Source organism: Aspergillus eucalypticola (genome assembly GCF_003184535.1).
Source record: "Aspergillus eucalypticola CBS 122712 chromosome Unknown BO83scaffold_42, whole genome shotgun sequence".
Classification (NCBI taxonomy): domain Eukaryota; kingdom Fungi; phylum Ascomycota; class Eurotiomycetes; order Eurotiales; family Aspergillaceae; genus Aspergillus; species Aspergillus eucalypticola.
Genome location: NW_020290316.1, coordinates 149730 through 167773, shown reverse-complemented (window position 1 = coordinate 167773; position 18044 = coordinate 149730). Strand labels below are relative to the sequence as shown.

Sequence of the window (18044 nt, the reverse complement as noted above, 5' to 3'; positions counted from 1 at the left end):
TTACAGAATCTACATGTGTATACGAAGAGCTATCATAGCTATGAGAGATATGATTCCCGCCAGAAGCACTGGACAAATTGTACAGCGTAGTTGCTGCCAGAGTTGTAAGGCAGCAATACCCCGCCCGTTTGCATAGACTGTGGCTGGAGAATGGCTTGATTTGATGAACATGAAAGGAGATGAAGGACCCGCCAGGTACTTTGAATATGTAAATGAGATTCAAGCAATTCCACATCTTAGTGAGCTACTATAAAAGCTTTGACAGCCAAGAGTCACCACATCTTTGGGTCTGACAGTTAGGATCGCCAATCTGTGGCTTGACTGTGATGACTGTGGCTGAGACTCCGGGTCCGGAACATTCTAGATCCGGCAATCCTGTCGCTCCCTCCCTTCGGCGTCCCGTCGATATCCCCGATCAATGCTTCTCAGCGCCACCATCTCAGCCTGTACATACTCATCATCGATTCCATCCGTTACGACATCGCGCCGAGTTACCGAATAGCCTGCAGCGGGCTGCGTCGCATTTTACACCTTGTTCAACGCGCATCCGGTCGCAGCCCGAAGGCCCCCCGATAGCGGCATCATATCAAGGCCCGATTCATATCGGGAACAACGATCAGTGAACGCGCAAGATGTCGCAGGCTCAGGACGACCCCGCGGCCGTTTTGGAACTTTTCGTTCACGATGTGGCGAACCTTCCAGCTGAAATCAACCATCTGATGGAAGAAATCCAGGCCAAGGACAAGATCATCCAAGAATGCCGCACGACCATCAACTCCCGCGACACCAGTCTCCAGAAATTCATCCGCTTAAACGGCAGCTTGACGCCCAACCCGAAAGAAGAGCAATACGGCAAAGCCATAATACAGAACCTCGACAAGTCGCAACAGCTGCAAGATGAGAAGATTCAACTGAGCGAGAAAGCATGTGTTCTGCTGGACCGACATATCAGGAAACTGGACATCGCCATCCACAAGCTACAAAGTAACGGCATGCTCTCGAACGACCCTCCTATTCCCTCCCTCTTCAACAACAAAGACCAATACCGCGACCCTCCCAAGATCTTCTTCCCCGATTCCACCGTCGAAAACTCCTCCTTTCCCTCCCCTCTCAATGGCACCTCCGCGAACGCCAATGTCATATTAGGCGCCACCCAGAAACTCAACTCCCTGGGCCGAAACGCTGCCGCACTCGCTCTGAACTCCCCGACTGCCGCGCGAAGCTCCGCCCCAGCAACACCCTCAGGAACGATCCACTTCCAACGACAACAACGAGAATCTTCCGCCGGCGCAGTGGAAAACAAGCGCCGGCGCCTCAACGCTTCACTCGGAACACTCCCCGCGGCCTCGTCCAACCTCCGACAATCCTCTCTCGGTCCCGGTACACCCAAAGCCGGAACCCCGGCTTCAAGCCGAGCCGGCAGCGCAGGACCGCGCTCAACAGCCTCCACTAAGAAAGCCGTAACCAAGAAAGTGGCCCCGCACCAACAAATCAAGAAGATCAAAGCCTCCGGACTCAACGGAAAGCACACGAAACGATCCTCCAGCGCAAGCGGCCGTCTCAAAGTCAGCGGCACAAAACAATCACCATCCGCTGCCGGAGGCGACGAAGACGAGGACGACTCCATGCTCAGCAGTGCCGATATCTCGGATTCCGAGAACGCCGACGAGGGTAGAAGAGACGAAGACATGGAAGACGAGGAAGAAGACGAAGGCAACGAAGATACCAAGGTGTATTGTACGTGTCGCAGCGTCAGCCATGGAGATATGGTTGCGTGCGATAACGACAACTGCGAGTTTGAGTGGTTCCATTGGAAGTGTGTGGGTTTGACGAGAGAACCTGTTGGGAAGTGGTTCTGTCCGCAGTGTTCGGCGAAGTTGCAGGCTTAGTTTGGTTCATATAGTTATACCCCCCTTTCTCTTTTGTCTCTGTGTCAGGTGTATTATTATAATGACTATATAGGATGTTATGACGGCGTTTTATCTTTGCAGTTCGAATCAATCCAGGATGCATTCGATTTCTTAGTCAGTCTTATATCACTAGTAACTAGTAGTTCACCAGGGGCAAGCAAGTAAAAGGTAGTTATTTGTAACTGTAATAGTTCTCTCTTCCATTGAATGTGCCACAGCAGCCCATCCAAACAACCGACAGTACTATATACTACAATGGACAACCCAGCCAACAAAAACCCAAATTACTAGTTAGTAGTATAGTGAATAGCTAATAAGTAGCATCAGGCAGTTGTCAAACCGACATCCATCCATCCAATCATCAATCCCTTCCCACCGCAGCCCTTCGCTTTTCCATCCTTTTTTCTTTTTCTAGAAAAGATATAATAAAAGCCCTATAGAAATTCTTTTGTTTTTGGGTTGCCCACATTGAGAAAAGAAGACCGTTGTTCCATGGCCGATCCCAATATCAGACGTGAACGCCGTCGCTATGCAAACAAACATCATCTGGCGCATGCTGCGCTAATTGTATACAGGAATTGTTGTGTGTGAGTGTGTGTGATATGAGGTGTAATGAGTATGAGGTAGATAATAAAGGAAAATTAAAATCCGAGGGCCTTTTCTAGCCAGGGGTCGAAGTATTCGCAGCTCTCGGGACTGACAGCTCCGCCGGGAGCGCAGAGCTTAAAAACCGGACAATTGCCGCAGGGTGCTTCGGTCATGCCGTTCTTTACTAGCCTGTCGTCGATGCCTGCGTCGTCGGTCCGGGGCTTGCGCGCTTGTTGGGATTTGACTTGTTCGGGGTTCTTGACGGATTTGTAGAATTCGCCGTTGTTCAGGGATACTAGCTTGTTGTCGTAGCAGAGCATCTCTAGGAGCTGCGTGATACTCTCTTCGCCCAGGCGGACCGGTGTGATGCCACTCTCGTTCACGGCGGCTGTTAGCTGAGGTATGGTGGGGTAGCCCTGATACCCGGCTGGGAAGGGGAGGTACTCCTTTGGAGCGCCTTCTTGCTTGACAGCTACACCTCCGTCCGCGGTCTTCATGCGTTTGTTTCGAGGACCGTCCGAGGAGGGGGCCTCGTACCAACTTTTCCGGCTCACGGAGTACTCGATAAAGCCGGCGACGCTGTTGATGAAGTTCTCGTCCAACACTCCGTCGGTAAACCAGGCTCCTCCAGTCACGTCTTCACTCGGGGCGAGGTTCGCCAACATGTACATCTTCCGGCTTGGGAATTTGACATTGTGAACGCTTTTGATGTAGCTTTTCGTTTCCAATGACTTGAGGCAGCGATCGAGAATGGATTTGTGGAGGTTGGTGCGGTTGCCAATTGCGCGGACCCAGATACCGGACCGTCCTGTCGAATGGATGACATTGTAGACTAAACTCTCGTCGGGGCTTAGGTCTCGAAGTCTAAGCAGGAGGGTTAGTGGGAAGAGTTCCTAAGTCAAGTTCTCAACGATTTAAAATAGTCCTACTTTTCAGCATCATCCCGCGAAATAATCTTCCAGGCTAAGCGGTCATTTTTGCCCTGGAGAAGCCGAAAGAGCTTCTGGTTAACGAGCGACTGGGCGCAGCTCAAGAGAAGGGCGAGGTCATTCTTGGGGACAATGTTCAGACCCAAAAGATCTTGCTGATAGAACAGATGATCGGAAGGGAACTGGTTGACACAGGCGTCGTAAAGTCGAGAGGCCAGTTCGTTGACCGAACTGCCTGACGGCCCCGCGGAGGCCATTTTCACGACGACGATTGTAGTGGAGTCGTTAACAGGAAACTATCACCGGACGGGCTCGTGAAGGGGCATGATCAAGAATGCATCCCAGGTCGGACGGTCGCTGCAGAAGCCGGGACAAAGCAATGCCCGGGGAGTTGGCAGGGAAAGCAGGCGCAAAGTTGACGGTCGTCGAGAGGGAGAATCGAGTTTCGCAGGCCGAAAAGAAGATGTTTTTGGCGGCTTTTCTTACCCTTTGGGTTTAGCGGGGGAGTCACTTTGGCCCGGAAGGGTTTAGGGCCAGTCCTAGCTTTGACAGCCTGTGTCTGCCTTGCAGCCTTATTGCCTCATGATCTGTGCTGTGGCCTCAGGCTGGAAGCCTGGCTCTCGGAAATTTCGAGAAGCTCCCGGCAAAAGAGAAGAAGCTCCGGCTTAACTGATCTGCCCGGTCCAGCTGCCCCCGTCTCTCACTTATTTCCCCAACTCACCACCACGCTTCCATCCTTTTGCTTCTACATCATATACCCCTTGGAAGTTATACAGCATGGCTGACGCTCTGAAAGCTGAAGGCAACAAGGCCTTCTCCGCAAAGGACTATGCTACTGCGGTGTATGTATCTTTCTCCCCCGGTTTACCCCGCTTGCAAAAACGTCTGGGAGGATCTCAGCCATGGACCGCAGCTGATTGGCCTATAGTGAGAAGTTCACCCAAGCTATCGAAATCGAGCCCTCAAACCACATTCTCTACTCCAACCGCTCGGCTGTCTACTCCGCGCAATCCCAATACGAGAAGGCTCTCGAGGATGCCAACAAGGCTACGGATCTCAAGGCGGACTGGTCGAAGGGATGGCTCCGCAAGGGTGCCGCTTACCGTGGTCTAGGCGACCTCTGTAAGTTGAGAGATGTAGTGCGATGAGACTGGATCTGGGTTACTAATGCGTGTGTAGTGGCTGCCCACGATGCGTACGAAGAGGCCCTCAAGCTCGAGCCTACCAACGAACAGGCCAAGACCGGTTTTAATGCTGTCAAGAGGGCTATCGAGGCCGAGGCCACGGCCGACGGTGTTACTGGTGACCCTATGGGAGGACTCGGTGGTATCTTCAACGACCCTCAGATGTATCAGAAGCTGGCCAGCAACCCCAAGACCTCACCGCTTTTGGCCGACGCCGACTTCATGGCCAAGCTCCAGCGCATTCAGCAGAACCCGAACAGCGTTGGTCAGGAGATTCAAGACCCTCGCTTCTTGCAGGTTATGAGTGTGTTGCTGGGTATTGACATGAGCTTCGGCGCTCCCCCGGAGGGGGCTAGCTCTGCCGGTGCTGCCCCCGAGGCTGAGGAGGATGTGCCCATGCCTGATGCTCGCCCTGCCGCTGCTGAGAAGAAGGAACCTGAGCCGGCACCCGAGCCCGAGGCCGAGCCTGAGGACGAGGAGGCCATCGCCAAGAAGAAGGCCCAGGAAGCTGCCGACGCCGAGAAGAAGATTGGTAACGACTTCTACAAAAAGAAGCAGTTCGATGAGGCTATCGAGCACTACAACAAGGCCTGGGAGCTGCACAAGGATATTACGTACCTCAACAACCTTGGTGCTGCCAAGTTCGAGAAGGGTGACCTCCAAGGCGCCATCGAGACCTGCCAGAAGGCCGTCGAGGAGGGCCGTGAGCTCCGTGCTGACTTCAAGGCTCTTGCCAAGTAAGATACCTGTGCGTGCGATCTACCGACGCGTTTGCTAATTCGATTGTCTACAGGGCCTTCGGAAGAATCGGTACTGCACACGAGAAGCTGGGCGACCTTGCCCAGGCTATCGAGTACTACCACAAATCGCTCACTGAGCACCGCACACCCGATGTCCTGACTAAGCTGCGCAACGCCGAGAAGGCCAAGGCCAAGGCCGAGAAGGAGGCCTACGTTGACCCCGCTGAGGCCGAGAAGGCCCGTGAACTGGGACAGAAGAAGTTCCAGGAGGCTGACTGGCCTGGTGCCGTCGAGGCCTTCTCCGAGATGGTCAAGCGGGCGCCCGAGGACCCCCGCGGTTACTCCAACCGTGCTGCCGCCCTCATCAAGCTGATGGCCTTCCCTCAGGCCGTTCAGGACTGCGATGAGGCCATCAAGCGTGACCCCAAGTTCATCCGTGCCTACATGCGCAAGGCTCAGGCCTTGATCGCCATGAAGGAGTACAACAAGGCTCTGGATGCCTGCACGGAAGCTTCCGAGCACGACGATGGCACCCACGCTCGCGAGATCGACCAGCAGCAGCAGAAGTGCCTGGAGGCTCAGTTCAGCGCCCGTGCCGGCGAGACCGAGCAGCAGACCATGGAGAGAATCCAGAACGACCCCGAGGTAAGCCATGACCATGACCTGTGAGAGCCTCAAGGATGTCTCGACTAACTCTTCATAGATCATGTCCATCCTCCAAGACCCTGTCATGCAGAGCATTCTGCAACAGGCCAAGAGCGACCCTGCCGCTCTGCAGGAGCACATGAAGAACGCCCAGGTGCGGATGAAGATCCAGAAGCTGATGGCGGCTGGTGTCATCCGTCTGGGACGGTGAGGAGCGAGCAGTATAAATGAAAAGCCCACACATTCCTAGTAATGCAAATGAAGAAAAAGCGGACTGGATTGGCACGGCGATTAATTGATGTCTTTGTTTTTTACGGCGATTACGATGCATGTGATTCTAGTGACATGAGATGACATCTGAATTGATTATATATCAGTTGCAAGTTGCAACGTTTGCTAAGACCCGACTAGTAGTAGTCCACGGAGAAACTTAACCCCCACCCTAGCTTAAGAGTTACTAATTGAAGACAGCAAGTAACTAACTAGTACCTAGTGACGGCGATGACCGAGATGCAAAATAGTAGTAGTAGTAGACCGCCACGCCACATGCCTGCTCCCTTGCTTAATACTACAGCGAAGCCACATCAAGATTGCAGACAGGCCTTTTTTCTGGATCCAGATCTGGCTTTAGATCCGAATCGGATAGCCGATATCCGTTCCAGTGATCAAATTCAGAGCAGTATCTCTTTGACTAAAGTAGTAACTTAACAGATGGTCCAGGTGGGTAATCCCCGATCCCCGACGCGATCTAAATTCCGAACCACTTTTCTTCCCTTTTTCAGCGCATTCCAGCCACACCACACCACATCACATCACACTTTGCCGACATAAGCCAAAGGGCAGAAGAGAAATAGAATAACTCCGAAAATATCTATTCCGACTCTTCCGATAAGAATGAATGAATTCACATTTGACTACTGTAGGCGAGGTAATAACTACGAAAGGTACTCCGTCCCTTGTCTCAAAGATCTAATTCCCCAGCAACCACTACCTCCTCCCTCTCCATCAACACATCTTCCAATGGTCGTCGGGCGTATCCAAAGAGTAAATCCCGCGGTAGGCGAAACCTCGGACATAAGTGGTAGTTAGTTAGTTCTACCTTAGCTTACCCCCACTGTTCGTTCCGAAGACCCAGCCTCAGTCTTAGTTCCAGTTTTCAGTTCCCAGCCACTCGTGAATTAAACCTCAAAAGGATAACTTAATTTGAGTTTCGTGTTGTGTGGGATTTTGATTCCAACGAGTGCGTCGTCATCGGGTAGCATTCATACCAGATAGATAGATAGATAATTTAGATATATAGTATACAAGAACTGTTGACTCTTTGTAAGTAGATAAATAGTAGTAGTAGTAGTAGTAGTGGTGGTGGTGGTATATCTCCATTATCTCCAATCGGACCCGAAAGGAATTGTCTGATATCCACTAGTCACCAATGTAGTATGTGGGACAAATCGCGCAGTGTGAGATTACATTGTGGCAAATTTGTTTTTCTTTTCTCCGCCCATTCATCCATTCATCCATCAAGTCTGGGTCCGTGCCGTTTGGTTCATCGTTCCTGCTGTGGTACGTACGTAGTACTTTTTTTTTACTGGGCAGCGGTCTGCCCACTCTTCATTCCCTCTTTGGGTATGTGTGTGGCTGGTGAGAAGGAAGAGAGCAAAACCCGCTGGGCTGAGCTGTAGCTAGTACAATGTGGTTAGTCAGGTTTAATCAGTGTGGAAGTCATTTCCGGATTGTTTGCTTTGCTTGTTTGTTTGTTAGTTGGTTAGTTGGGGGTGTGGATGTAGATGTGGATTAGGGTTGGGGTTTCGTTTGGGATGGGGTTTGTATATATCATTATTTGTTTGTGAGTAGTACTACGGAGTTACACTTATGGAGGGTGGCATACTGTGTGTACTGTGTAGGTGGTGAGATTTGCATTACAGCCAAGTAGATAGGCCGATCGATAGTGGTGGATTCCCGACACGGGCTGATAACAGTTAGTAGTTAAAGAGAAAGTGTGTGAGAAAATTGCAGATCCGTTGGAACAAAACAACTATCATGTCAAAGTTTTAACTAACTAACCGACTGCTTTTTTTCTTTTCCCTTTTCTTAATTCAGATTGGATCTACGATGATTGCGTAGACAGGGTACAAGGGTTTGTTTCATTTTTTTTTTTCTTGTTATTTGGTTGCTTTATTTTTTTTTTGTTCCTGATTTATAATTGTATCACTTTAGTGTGCTGTAAGATAATAATAAATACCAAGTGTGAATCGTGAAAGCGCTGTAGCCTGCCTGCATTATTATGTATACTTGCAGATTTGTTCTTTTCTTATTGTTGCAGCCTTGGAAAAGGATAATGGGATAAATGGACAGTTCATTGCATGCCACGTGTAACAGCACCTTGCCACTTTTTCCTGCATGGGATAACGATGTTAGCGCGGATGATGATGATGATGGATCCCTAGTTAGAATTTAGAGGTTATACTTGACTAGGAAGGGGTTACGCATGCAGTGTAAACTTGGAAGGGAATCAATCCTAGTATTCTTAGTAGTTTAGTACTACTATTCTCGCTCTTTGGATATTGGATATTAAAATCTCCATACTACTACTAAAGAGGAGAGGGGGTATGGACCTTAGGGCTACCAACCAAACTTGCAGTTAATATTCTCAGGTCAGAATTGACAAATAAGAACGAGCATGACTCGTGGCATTGGGACTGTAGTCAATGTGTGCTGGTCAACACTAAGCCCTGGGAGGGTTAGAATTCCGGCTCTAGGATGGTTAGTTAGCGAAGAAAGCCAAACCAAAGCCCGAAAGAAACTGCGAGAGAGAGGAGAACTTCGGAAATCAGAGGCAGAGGAACCCGCAATTGTGGCGGAAAACCAAGAAAGGGGGGGGAAGAGGAGAGGAGAGAAGACCCCAATCGGTGGCGGTGCAGGGCACAATCCATAATGCCAATAGATCGTAGACCGGCGCCCACTAGTCGATCGCGCCGGGGATGGTCCGCTGCTTGACAGGATATCCATGGTAGATGGCGTTTCGGATCGTGCACTCTCGGCGGAGATACTTCTTGTTGTTCGTGTAGATAATTAACTGGGTGAAACTGAAGAATTTCTTTGATTGTTGTTATCTCCCGATTAAATTGGGGGAAAAAGATGGAATATGGCCACTGCCATCTGTATATAGTAGTACTTTGTAAATAGTTGGAGATCTCCTGATCGTTAGTACTTAGGGAGGAGTGAGACGGCGTACCGGGAATCTGGAAGGGGGCAGATGTGGGGAGAAGGGCTCACAGTAATGCAGATGCTGCCTCCACGAGAATTGGTCGCCTTGGAGGCGATCGGCAGCCGTTCCCTTCTTCTCGAAGATCCTCTCTCTTTTGATTTTCTCGTCTTTGCTTTTTTTGGGTGCTCTTGATGTCATGGCCACATCTGCCGCATAGATATTAATTACTTATTAAATGAAAACTGTCACAATTGAGTCCAGTGGTACCGACATTAGGTCGTGCAGCCGTCACCGTTTCGAGTCCCTACAGTACTAGTACTAGTTATGTGATATGATATGATGATATATCCCACCTAGGCAATGGCAATAATAATAAAAAATAATCGGAATTGCTGAAAGGGTCTAAATTTGTCTGGATCGACCAAGAATAGCAAAGTGGCCTTCACCAGCCACGATTCCTTTTCCCTTTCCTCTTTTTCCCTGACGCAAGTGGCTAGAAAGTTGCTGTGACTTTTGCGGAACTCAATCCACTCATCTCTTTTTCGTCCCGATCGATCATCTTCTCGTTTGTCTCCTCGGTATCCTCTTCCCTTCTTCCTCTTCCTCCCCGTTTCCTCCTCATTACTACGTATCTTTTCCCTTTTCCCCTCCCCTTTCCTTACTCTCCTCCCCCATCATCATCATCCGGCTTTAACCTTCAGGTAAGTAAAGCTTGTTTCCCGCTTCTCTCTCTCCCCCAATTCCCTCCTTACCCATTCCCTTTGCTCCTATCCCCATCCTACTACTACCTTCCATTCCCCCCGACCATCCCCGACATTTCTCCCATCCATAGCTTTCCCGGAGCTGCCGTGCCTGAGCCACCTCCCCGCTGCGGAGGCCTTCCACCGTCCCACGGCAAGGCAACCATCCAAACACTAAGCGCCAGCAATCTATCCACTTCCTTCGGCGTGGTCCCTCAACTCCTCTATCCTTATCCACTTTTTTTTCTTCGCTCCCTCTCTGTGTCCTTTGTAGTACCTTTGTTCGTCTCACATCCTTATTTCTCAAACTTCCCCCCTCCCCCTCCCCCTTGCGATTTCCCCTCACCTACCATCACCACCCACCAAACGAACAGGGGAAAAGGCAAGTTCCATTGACCGGATTATCCAGGTTGTACCGGTTGGGGATTTGTAGTAGGTGAATTTTCACCCGAGGCTCGCACCCTCTTCCTCAAACCCCTCAGAGCCATGGCGTCGCAAGACGTAGAGGGCAGCAAGGCCGAATTGAAGCAGCAGGGCGCCATTGAGGTCGCCCAGCAAGCCTCCCAGGACCCCCAGTCCCACCTCCGGGCCGAAGCTGTCGAAAAGGCTCTGGTCGAGGAGACCCGAAAGGCTGGCGTCCCGGCCTATCAATTCGATCCCGATGCATCCCCGGACGACAAAGCTGCCGCAGCAAGAGCTGTAGGTTCTCCCCGAGATTGACGGGTGTGTCGCGTGGGCATCTGTGAGCTGACAAGAGCTTCCCTGGTATCTAGCGTCTCCCCCCAGGCTTTCATCATGACCATAAACCGAAAGGTGTGGCTGTCGTGACCGACAAAGTAAGCTTCATACCCAAATCATTGCCTTTGTCTGTTCTGCTTTTTACCCCAGAGAACTATCGCTAAGCACTGTTGGCCTACTATAGGACGACGGCACTCCTGATCAGTACGACCTACCCCCTCCGAGATCCGCCACCGACCTCCTGCAGGAAAAAGCCGACGAGGCCTCGGCTGCTCCAAATGGTGAAGCTCATGTCGAAGAAGACATGCGCTGGGCTCGCGACCGGACCGGTTGGGCCCCGCAGTTTGAACACCAACCAACACAGGAAGAAAAGGAGGAAGGCACACTCCTGGATCACCAGACGTTCCTGGAGGGAAGACTAGATGACAAGTTTTTTGGAGGTGAGGAGATCTGCAGCTCTTAGCCGCTCGAGGGGAAACTGACCTGACTGCTTAGATTGGTACCACAACGCTGGTGTCATCGTGTTCGCCTGTCTCTCGTCATGGGTTATCGCAGTTCTAGGCGGAGGTTTGGCCTGGATCTTCATTGTCATGGCCGCTTGTAGTACGTACTACCGCACGTCCATTCGCCGCGTCCGCCGCAACTTCCGAGACGATGTGAACCGTGAAATGGCCAAGCAGCGCCTGGAAACCGACACCGAGAGTCTGGAATGGATCAACAGCTTTTTGGTCAAGTTCTGGCCTATCTACGCTCCCGTCCTCTGTGATACGATCATCAACTCGGTTGATCAGGTCCTGAGTACCTCAACCCCGGCAATGATCGACAACCTGCGCCTGAAGACTTTCGTGCTCGGTTCGAAGCCGCCGCGTTTGGAGCACGTCAAGACATACCCCAAGACCGAGGTCGACACCGTCATCATGGATTGGAAGTTCAGTTTCACGCCCAACGACACTATGGATTTGACTGCCCGCCAGCTGAAGAACAAGATCAACCCCAAGGTTGTTCTGGAAGTCAGACTGGGTAAAGGTCTGGTCAGCAAGGGTCTCGATGTTATCGTCGAAGACATGGCTTGCACCGGTTTGATGCGCGTCAAGGTTAAGCTGCAAATCCCGTTCCCTCATATCGAGCGAGTGGATGTGTGCTTCATGGAACCCCCCGAGATCGACTATGTCTGCAAACCCCTTGGTGGTGATACCCTCGGTTTCGACATTAACTTCATCCCTGGTCTGGAGACTTTCATCAAGGATCAGATTCACAACAATCTGCGCCCGATGATGTACGCTCCGAATGTCTTCCCGGTTGAAATCGCCAAGATGCTGGCTGGCAACGCAATAGACCAAGCCATTGGTGTCGTTGCTGTCACTCTGCACGGCGCTCGCCAGCTCAAGAACCCTGACGCGTTTGCCGGTACCCCTGATCCGTATGCGGTTGTCTCTCTGAACAATCGGGTTGAACTGGGTCGCACCAAGACCATCAGCGATACCGACAGCCCCAGGTGGAACGAAACGATCTATGTTATCATTACGTCCTTTGCTGAGTCTTTGACTATTACCCCGTATGATTGGAACGAGTTCCGCAAGGACAAGGAATTGGGAGCTGCCACCTTTCCTCTGGAGAGGCTCGAACAGCAGGCCGAACACGAGGGTCTCTTCCTGGAAGTCATGGCAGGCGGAAGATCTCGCGGTGCGGTTCATGCGGATATTCGGTTCTTCCCTGTCTTGGAGGGAACCCAGCTTGAAAATGGTCAGACTCAACCGCCCCCGGAAATGAACACCGGTATCGCTCGTTTCGTCGTGGAGCAGGCTAAGGACTTGGACGCATCGAAGAGTATGGTTGGCCAGCTCAACCCTTACGGTGTCCTCCTCTTGAACGGCAAGGAAATCCACATCACGAAGAAGCTGAAGCGCACGAACAACCCTATCTTCCAGAATGCCTCCAAGGAATTCCTGGTCACTGACAGGAAGAGTGCCCGTCTCGGTCTTGTCATCAAGGATGATCGTGACCTTGGTAGGGACCCGGTCATCGGTACCTACCAGATCAAGATGAACGACATGCTCAAGATGATGGAGAAGGGCCAGCAATGGTTCCATCTGAACGGTGCTAAGTCGGGCCGCGCCAAGCTGATTCTGGACTGGAAGCCTGTTGCACTGGCTGGAATTGCTGGAGGCTCCGGCTATGTTGATCCCATTGGTGTCATGCGTTTCCACTTCAAGAGTGCAAGTGATCTTCGGAACTTGGAAGCCTTCGGTGCTTCCGACCCATACGCAAGGGTTTTGCTCTCTGGTTACCAGAAAGCACGGACTGTCACTTTCAGGAATAACCTTAACCCCGAATGGGACGAGGTGGTCTACGTTCCCGTCCACAGCCCCCAAGAGAAGATTACTCTGGAGGTCATGGATGAGGAAACCATCAATGACGATCGTACACTGGGTTCTGTTGATCTTCGTGTTTCCGACTACGTCCGGGAGAACGAGGAAGGCGGATATGAGATTGACGATGAAAGGCAGCTTATTTCTAGTCCTCTGCGCAGCGGCCGCTCTCAGAAGGGTATCTTGAACTACACCGTTGCCTTCTACCCTTCTATTCCCGTGGTCAACCCCGAGGATGAGGAGAAGGAGGAAGAGAATCTCAATGGCGATGCGGAGGGAGCCGAGTTGTCACGGAAGAGCACCGATTCCAAGCGTGTGGGCGGTCACTCCAAGACTGCTAGCGTGGACTCCAAGGCGACCACTGCTCTTAATGGAACTTCTCCGAATGGTGTTACTCCCGAGGCTCAGAGCAGTCGCGCAAGCCTGGACACGAACGGCACTCGGCCGCAAACTGCTAAGGACTCGGAAACAATGTCGGTTAAATCGATCAAGGAGGTGCCCAAGACCTATATCTCTGCGGAGGATCTTACCAAATACGGTGCGTTTGCTTCGATGCCCTTCAGCTCTGTGCTCCAAACTGACTCCGTTACAGAATCTGGTTTCATCGTGTTCAACGTGCATGAAGTCCAGCTCTCTCGCCCCAACGTTCAGGTGGAAGTGCTCATGGATGATTACATGTTCCCTGCCTACTCTTCGCCCAAGGTCCGCAGCAAGACGGCCAAGATCGACGATGGTACGTACCCTTCCAGAATATTGTTGTTACTCAGCTAATGATGCATTGTAGTTGGCGATGCCTTTGTTCGTGAACTCGAATTCTCCAAGATTACTCTCCGGATCATCGACAAGAACAACACCAAGGATGAGAGCGATGACCACACGGTTGCTAAGCTGACTGGAGATACCCTTACCACTCTGCAGCGCATCTTGGTAAGGCCCCTCTCTCCTGACTGATTGTCATTCAGCTAACATAAAGCAGTATACTCCCACCGACCTTACCCTTCGCTCTGCTCAGGGAGAAGTGAGCAAGGTTACCGTTAGTGCCCGGTATATCCCCGTCACCATGAAGCTCGACCCGACTGAGAGTATCAACAACATGGGAACCCTGGTGGTGCACTTCCTGGATGCTGCCGACCTGCCGTCTGCTGATCGGAACGGCTTCAGTGATCCGTACTGCAAGTTCCGTCTCAACGACAAGGAAGTCTTCAAGACCAAGGTGCAGAAGAAGACGCTGCATCCGGCGTGGAATGAAATGGTTGAGACCGATATCAAATCTCGGCTCAATAGCACTTGCCGGGTTGATGTGTATGACTGGGATTTCGGTGACAAGGCCGACTACTTGGGTGGTACCCACTTCGACATTACCTCGCTGACTCCGTTCGAGTCGAAGGAGATTAGTCTCCCGCTCGACGGGAAGTCGGGTGCGATTCGCCTGAAGCTTCTCTTTAAGCCCTCGTACGTGGTTCGTTCACGTCAGGGATCGTCTACGTTCGCTGGTACGTTCGCCACTCCCGGCAAGATTGTCGGTGCTCCCGTCAAGGGAGTCGGCTTCGTTGGTGGCAACGTGATCAAGGGTGCGTCTTTCCTCAAGCACGAAGGCTCCTCTTTCCTGAAGAATGGCATTATGGGACGGTTCCGTGGCGAGGATGCGTCCAGCGTGCATGAAGCCGAGGAGGAGTCTCCTGCTCCCCTCGCTCCTGCGGCCATCTTGGTCGAAGGAGAGACCCCTCCCGCCTCGGCGACCACCAACAACTTGCAGCACTCCCGCAGTCGCAGCGTTGCGTCTCACTACGGCGACCGCCTTGGAGTTGCTGGTAAGGGCGAGACGGGAACGGCCACTATCTCGGTCGTTTCTGCGTCCGGATACCCTCCCAACGCCAACGTGCGAGTCTTCATTAAGGCCATCGGTCCCAAGGGCGCCAAGGAGGTCCTGAAGAGTAAGGCTATCAAGTCTGGCGGCGGTCCTGTTTACTACGACCCGTCGCATGAAACGTGCCGCGTGCACAACACGACGGCCGATGCCCAATACCAGGTGCGGGTGGTTGACCATTCCACCTTTGGCTCGGACGGGCAGCTGGGCGAGGCACTCTTCTTCGTGGATGACCAGGGCTCTGTGGCCGGTCAAGATAAACAGGTCAAGATTGGCACCGGCACGGTCACTCTGCGCAGCAGCTTTGCGATGTCCGAGAACAACCTTCGTCCGGGCACAGCTAACTCCAACAATGATGGAGCCTCGGAGGTGATGGACAGCCCGGACTCTAAGAAGACGGGTCGCCGCAGCTTCCTCGGCAAGCGGAGTGTCAGCGGAGCTTGATTCATGCTGATCCGCGATTATATGCCATTGACGACTTCACTGTATATTTTTATTTCCACTTTTTGACATTGACTCTATTACTTGTATCGTTGTTTCCCCCCTAACATCCACCACCGTTGTCTTTTTGATTTGCTTAACATGACGAGATGAGATGTGATATCCATGGGGATTGTTCGAGTTAGCGTAGTGTTGCTTGGATACCGCTGAATTGGGCGGCTGACAATCAGAAAATTTGCTACGATGGGTTGGGACCAGTGATTGTAGGGTAAAGGATGTAGATATTGTGATCGAACTGTACCCTGAAGGTGTCAGCTATCCTACGGAGTAGTTCTGACTTTATCCCGATTCACCGCCCAGTCAAAGAAACTACTGTAGTAGTATAACTCTAAACCACCGTATCGTTGCATCGTGGCTGGATCGGCTATTGATACCCCCCGTACGGAGTAGTAGTCGACGGAATAATCTGACCGACACTTCCATACAGAGAGCGGGATAACCAGCAGGTGCTTGAGCCTCTTCTCATCATTGGAGGGGCTGCTGAAGACGTAAGACAAGACATCCATCTGATGGGTCTCGACCTGAGGCCCAACTAACTATCCCCCTCCTGACTGAGGGAATGAATGAACTGGCACCATCCATCCCCACTACCATCAATCTCGTCCCATCCACCTCGGAACTCAATCCTACTTTTAAGGCGACTAATAAAAGTAACTTGCTAACTAGACTAAATACTTGGTGTATACCTAGCTAGTTAACTTAGTGGTTAGCATGGTTTTCTAGTCGTTTCGATTACGATCTGGCCCGTCATTCACTAACCACAAAGTAGACTAAAATAACCTGTCTTGCTTTGCTGGTCTTAGTTGTCCTCGGCTCTAAGTTAGTACTATCTAGTATTTACTTACTTACCTACGGGCCTTTCCGAAAGGTGATCGTGGCGATGGGCGAGGGCGGCGGATCTTTGCCGAGATTTCTCTCTAGTTCGGAGGAGGAAGGACTGATTGTGGGTTTGCCAGGTGTTCATAACTACCATCTAGTATCTATTACTTTAGGTCAAAGTCTACTAACTAGTCTTGGTGTAGGTGTAGGTGTAGGTAGGGTTGGGTTCGGTTGGACTGACATACATACATGTACATGTATACCGTCATTTCATTCTGTAGAAGGGGAACGTAGGGGGGGGGGGGGGGGGCGAATCTTCTTGCAGAGCTACAAGGATAGCTAGCTAGCTATTAGACTAGTCCGCACTTGCATCAAGGAAACCAGACATAAGTAACATACATGCAGCTTGGTTTGGTTATTATTTTTTTTTTTTGTTCCTTTAGCGTGGATGGTCTGAGCTTTCGTGGCGCGAGTCATCTTTTCGGGGATGCGTAGTCCGGAGAATTACCCACTTAGTTGTATACTAATATACTAGTAGCTATTAGATAGATACTACGACTGGGACTTGGTTTTTGGGGGAGGTAATTAAGGGGGCCGCAGTTCATAGTTATACACAGTTCTTTTACTCCGTAGTTCGGATAGCTAAGTTATTAGGGGGGAAGCAGTTGGTAGTAGAAGGTAGAAAGGAGGAGGGGTAGAGAAAAGCTGGTGAAGGGATTATAATTAGAAATGAAATTAGACTTATTGGGTAACTATCTATGTGCCTAAAGTAAGTCAAGTTTCTCAGATAGTTTCACTTCAAGATTTCCGTTCTTGTAGGGAGTACTAGTAGTAGTATATGTCGGTTGGTAGTAAATTGGGTGGCAACAATGACACGGAATACTAGCTGCATGGCATATTGACAGCGGTTCGTTGGGGTGGATCAATGGGAATCCCATGGTAATGGAATCTCTGTTGCTGTCTGAACGTTAGTTATACTTTCAATGTACTCCGTAGCTAGGGCATGACTGCTTTTGCAGGAAGAATTATGATGTGTATTATCGGTGGTATTATTCTTATCCTCAGGCCAAGAAAGAGGGGCACTTGCAGGATGGTTTCATACCTGATACTTTACTAGCTATTGTACTTACAGTAGTTACAGAGTATCTATCTATCTAGACTACCAAGTAGAATGATCTCTCTCCCGTTCATTCGGCGTAATGATATTCTCAGCTATTGTTTCAGGAGGTGTTGCTTGTTAATTCCCAACATTAAGAGGGGCAAAGACAACTGCGGTGACGAGGACAAAGTGGGGCAGGCATGGAATAGTATTTATTGAACCCTGAAAAAAAGGGGGCACTGATGGGGAGGGGGGGAGGGAGGGAGATATTCCAACTGTCAGATGATGAGCTGCGTTGCGATCGGCCCGGGTTGGCATGTTGCTATGCAGGTAATCAATGCAGTAAGTTTACCCTACCCCTCTTCCATATTTCATGAAGGTTTGGCTGTAAGTTGTTGGGTATACAGAAGGAAAGGAGAAGAAGAAGAAGAAGGGAAAGGAATAATAACCTTATTATTTCTGTGTGCGAAATATGACCATGGTTTGGGTTCTGATTCACACCCGGTTATCGAAAAAAAAAAGGGAGAGAGAACGACAGAAAGAGAGTGATGGAGAGGATCGAAGGTCTCAGATATCAAGTAATTCATTTCAACTTGCTGGCCAGACGGCGGATTCCGGGTCCAAAAAGCTGCTAAGAATAACTTACTGGCTGGCCTACCAAGGAAATAAATATTTCTTCGGGGTGGGAATGTTGGGCTTGCCCACCCACC

At 50.8% G+C, this 18044-nt stretch overlaps 6 protein-coding genes across 6 annotated transcripts; 5 read left to right on the top strand and 1 right to left on the bottom strand.

Annotated features, from left to right (window-relative positions):
- Window positions 1–432: 432 nt before the first annotated feature.
- On the top strand, window positions 433–2009 carry BO83DRAFT_383176 (putative PHD finger domain protein). Its single transcript, XM_025532410.1, has one exon. It carries the CDS (start codon window positions 633–635, stop codon window positions 1887–1889), a length of 1257 nt encoding a protein of 418 aa, XP_025382589.1. The 5' UTR covers window positions 433–632; the 3' UTR covers window positions 1890–2009.
- Window positions 2010–2103: 94 nt separating this feature from the next.
- BO83DRAFT_421483 (RPC34 RNA polymerase subunit family protein) lies at window positions 2104–3968 on the bottom strand. Its single transcript, XM_025534996.1, has 2 exons — window positions 3428–3968; window positions 2104–3362 (listed from the first exon to the last, which is right to left on the bottom strand). Exons 1-2 carry the CDS (start codon window positions 3682–3684, stop codon window positions 2552–2554), a joined length of 1068 nt encoding a protein of 355 aa, XP_025382588.1. The 5' UTR covers window positions 3685–3968; the 3' UTR covers window positions 2104–2551.
- Window positions 3969–4185: 217 nt separating this feature from the next.
- On the top strand, window positions 4186–4548 carry BO83DRAFT_383174 (uncharacterized protein). Its single transcript, XM_025532409.1, has one exon. The coding sequence runs from the start codon at window positions 4205–4207 to the stop codon at window positions 4538–4540; it is 336 nt and encodes a 111-aa protein (XP_025382587.1). The 5' UTR covers window positions 4186–4204; the 3' UTR covers window positions 4541–4548.
- On the top strand, window positions 4418–5531 carry sti1 (Hsp90 cochaperone STI1). The gene has a single exon (XM_025532408.1). The coding sequence runs from the start codon at window positions 4738–4740 to the stop codon at window positions 5350–5352; it is 615 nt and encodes a 204-aa protein (XP_025382586.1). The 5' UTR covers window positions 4418–4737; the 3' UTR covers window positions 5353–5531.
- A 1864-nt stretch (window positions 5532–7395) lies between these two features.
- BO83DRAFT_184523 (uncharacterized protein) lies at window positions 7396–7781 on the top strand. The gene has a single exon (XM_025526499.1). It carries the CDS (start codon window positions 7433–7435, stop codon window positions 7673–7675), a length of 243 nt encoding a protein of 80 aa, XP_025382585.1. The 5' UTR covers window positions 7396–7432; the 3' UTR covers window positions 7676–7781.
- A 2646-nt stretch (window positions 7782–10427) lies between these two features.
- Window positions 10428–15359, top strand: BO83DRAFT_432250 (putative membrane bound C2 domain protein (vp115); the record flags this gene model as incomplete). Its single annotated transcript, XM_025535612.1, has 7 exons — window positions 10428–10640; window positions 10715–10777; window positions 10864–11119; window positions 11175–13586; window positions 13641–13781; window positions 13833–13975; window positions 14025–15359. 7 exons carry the CDS (start codon window positions 10428–10430, stop codon window positions 15357–15359), a joined length of 4563 nt encoding a protein of 1520 aa, XP_025382584.1.
- Window positions 15360–18044: the final 2685 nt, after the last annotated feature.

Bases quoted from the DNA above. Each gene is read 5' to 3' on its own strand.
- BO83DRAFT_383176 (XM_025532410.1), top strand. From the start codon at position 633: ATGTCGCAGGCTCAGGACGACCCCGCGGCCGTTTTGGAACTTTTCGTT.
- BO83DRAFT_421483 (XM_025534996.1), bottom strand. From the start codon at position 3,684: ATGGCCTCCGCGGGGCCGTCAGGCAGTTCGGTCAACGAACTGGCCTCT. The intron at 3,363-3,427 runs GTAGGACTATTT...CCTCCTGCTTAG, and splicing joins TCGCGGGATGATGCTGAAAA to ACTTCGAGACCTAAGCCCCG.
- BO83DRAFT_383174 (XM_025532409.1), top strand. From the start codon at position 4,205: ATGGCTGACGCTCTGAAAGCTGAAGGCAACAAGGCCTTCTCCGCAAAG.
- sti1 (XM_025532408.1), top strand. From the start codon at position 4,738: ATGGGAGGACTCGGTGGTATCTTCAACGACCCTCAGATGTATCAGAAG.
- BO83DRAFT_184523 (XM_025526499.1), top strand. From the start codon at position 7,433: ATGTGGGACAAATCGCGCAGTGTGAGATTACATTGTGGCAAATTTGTT.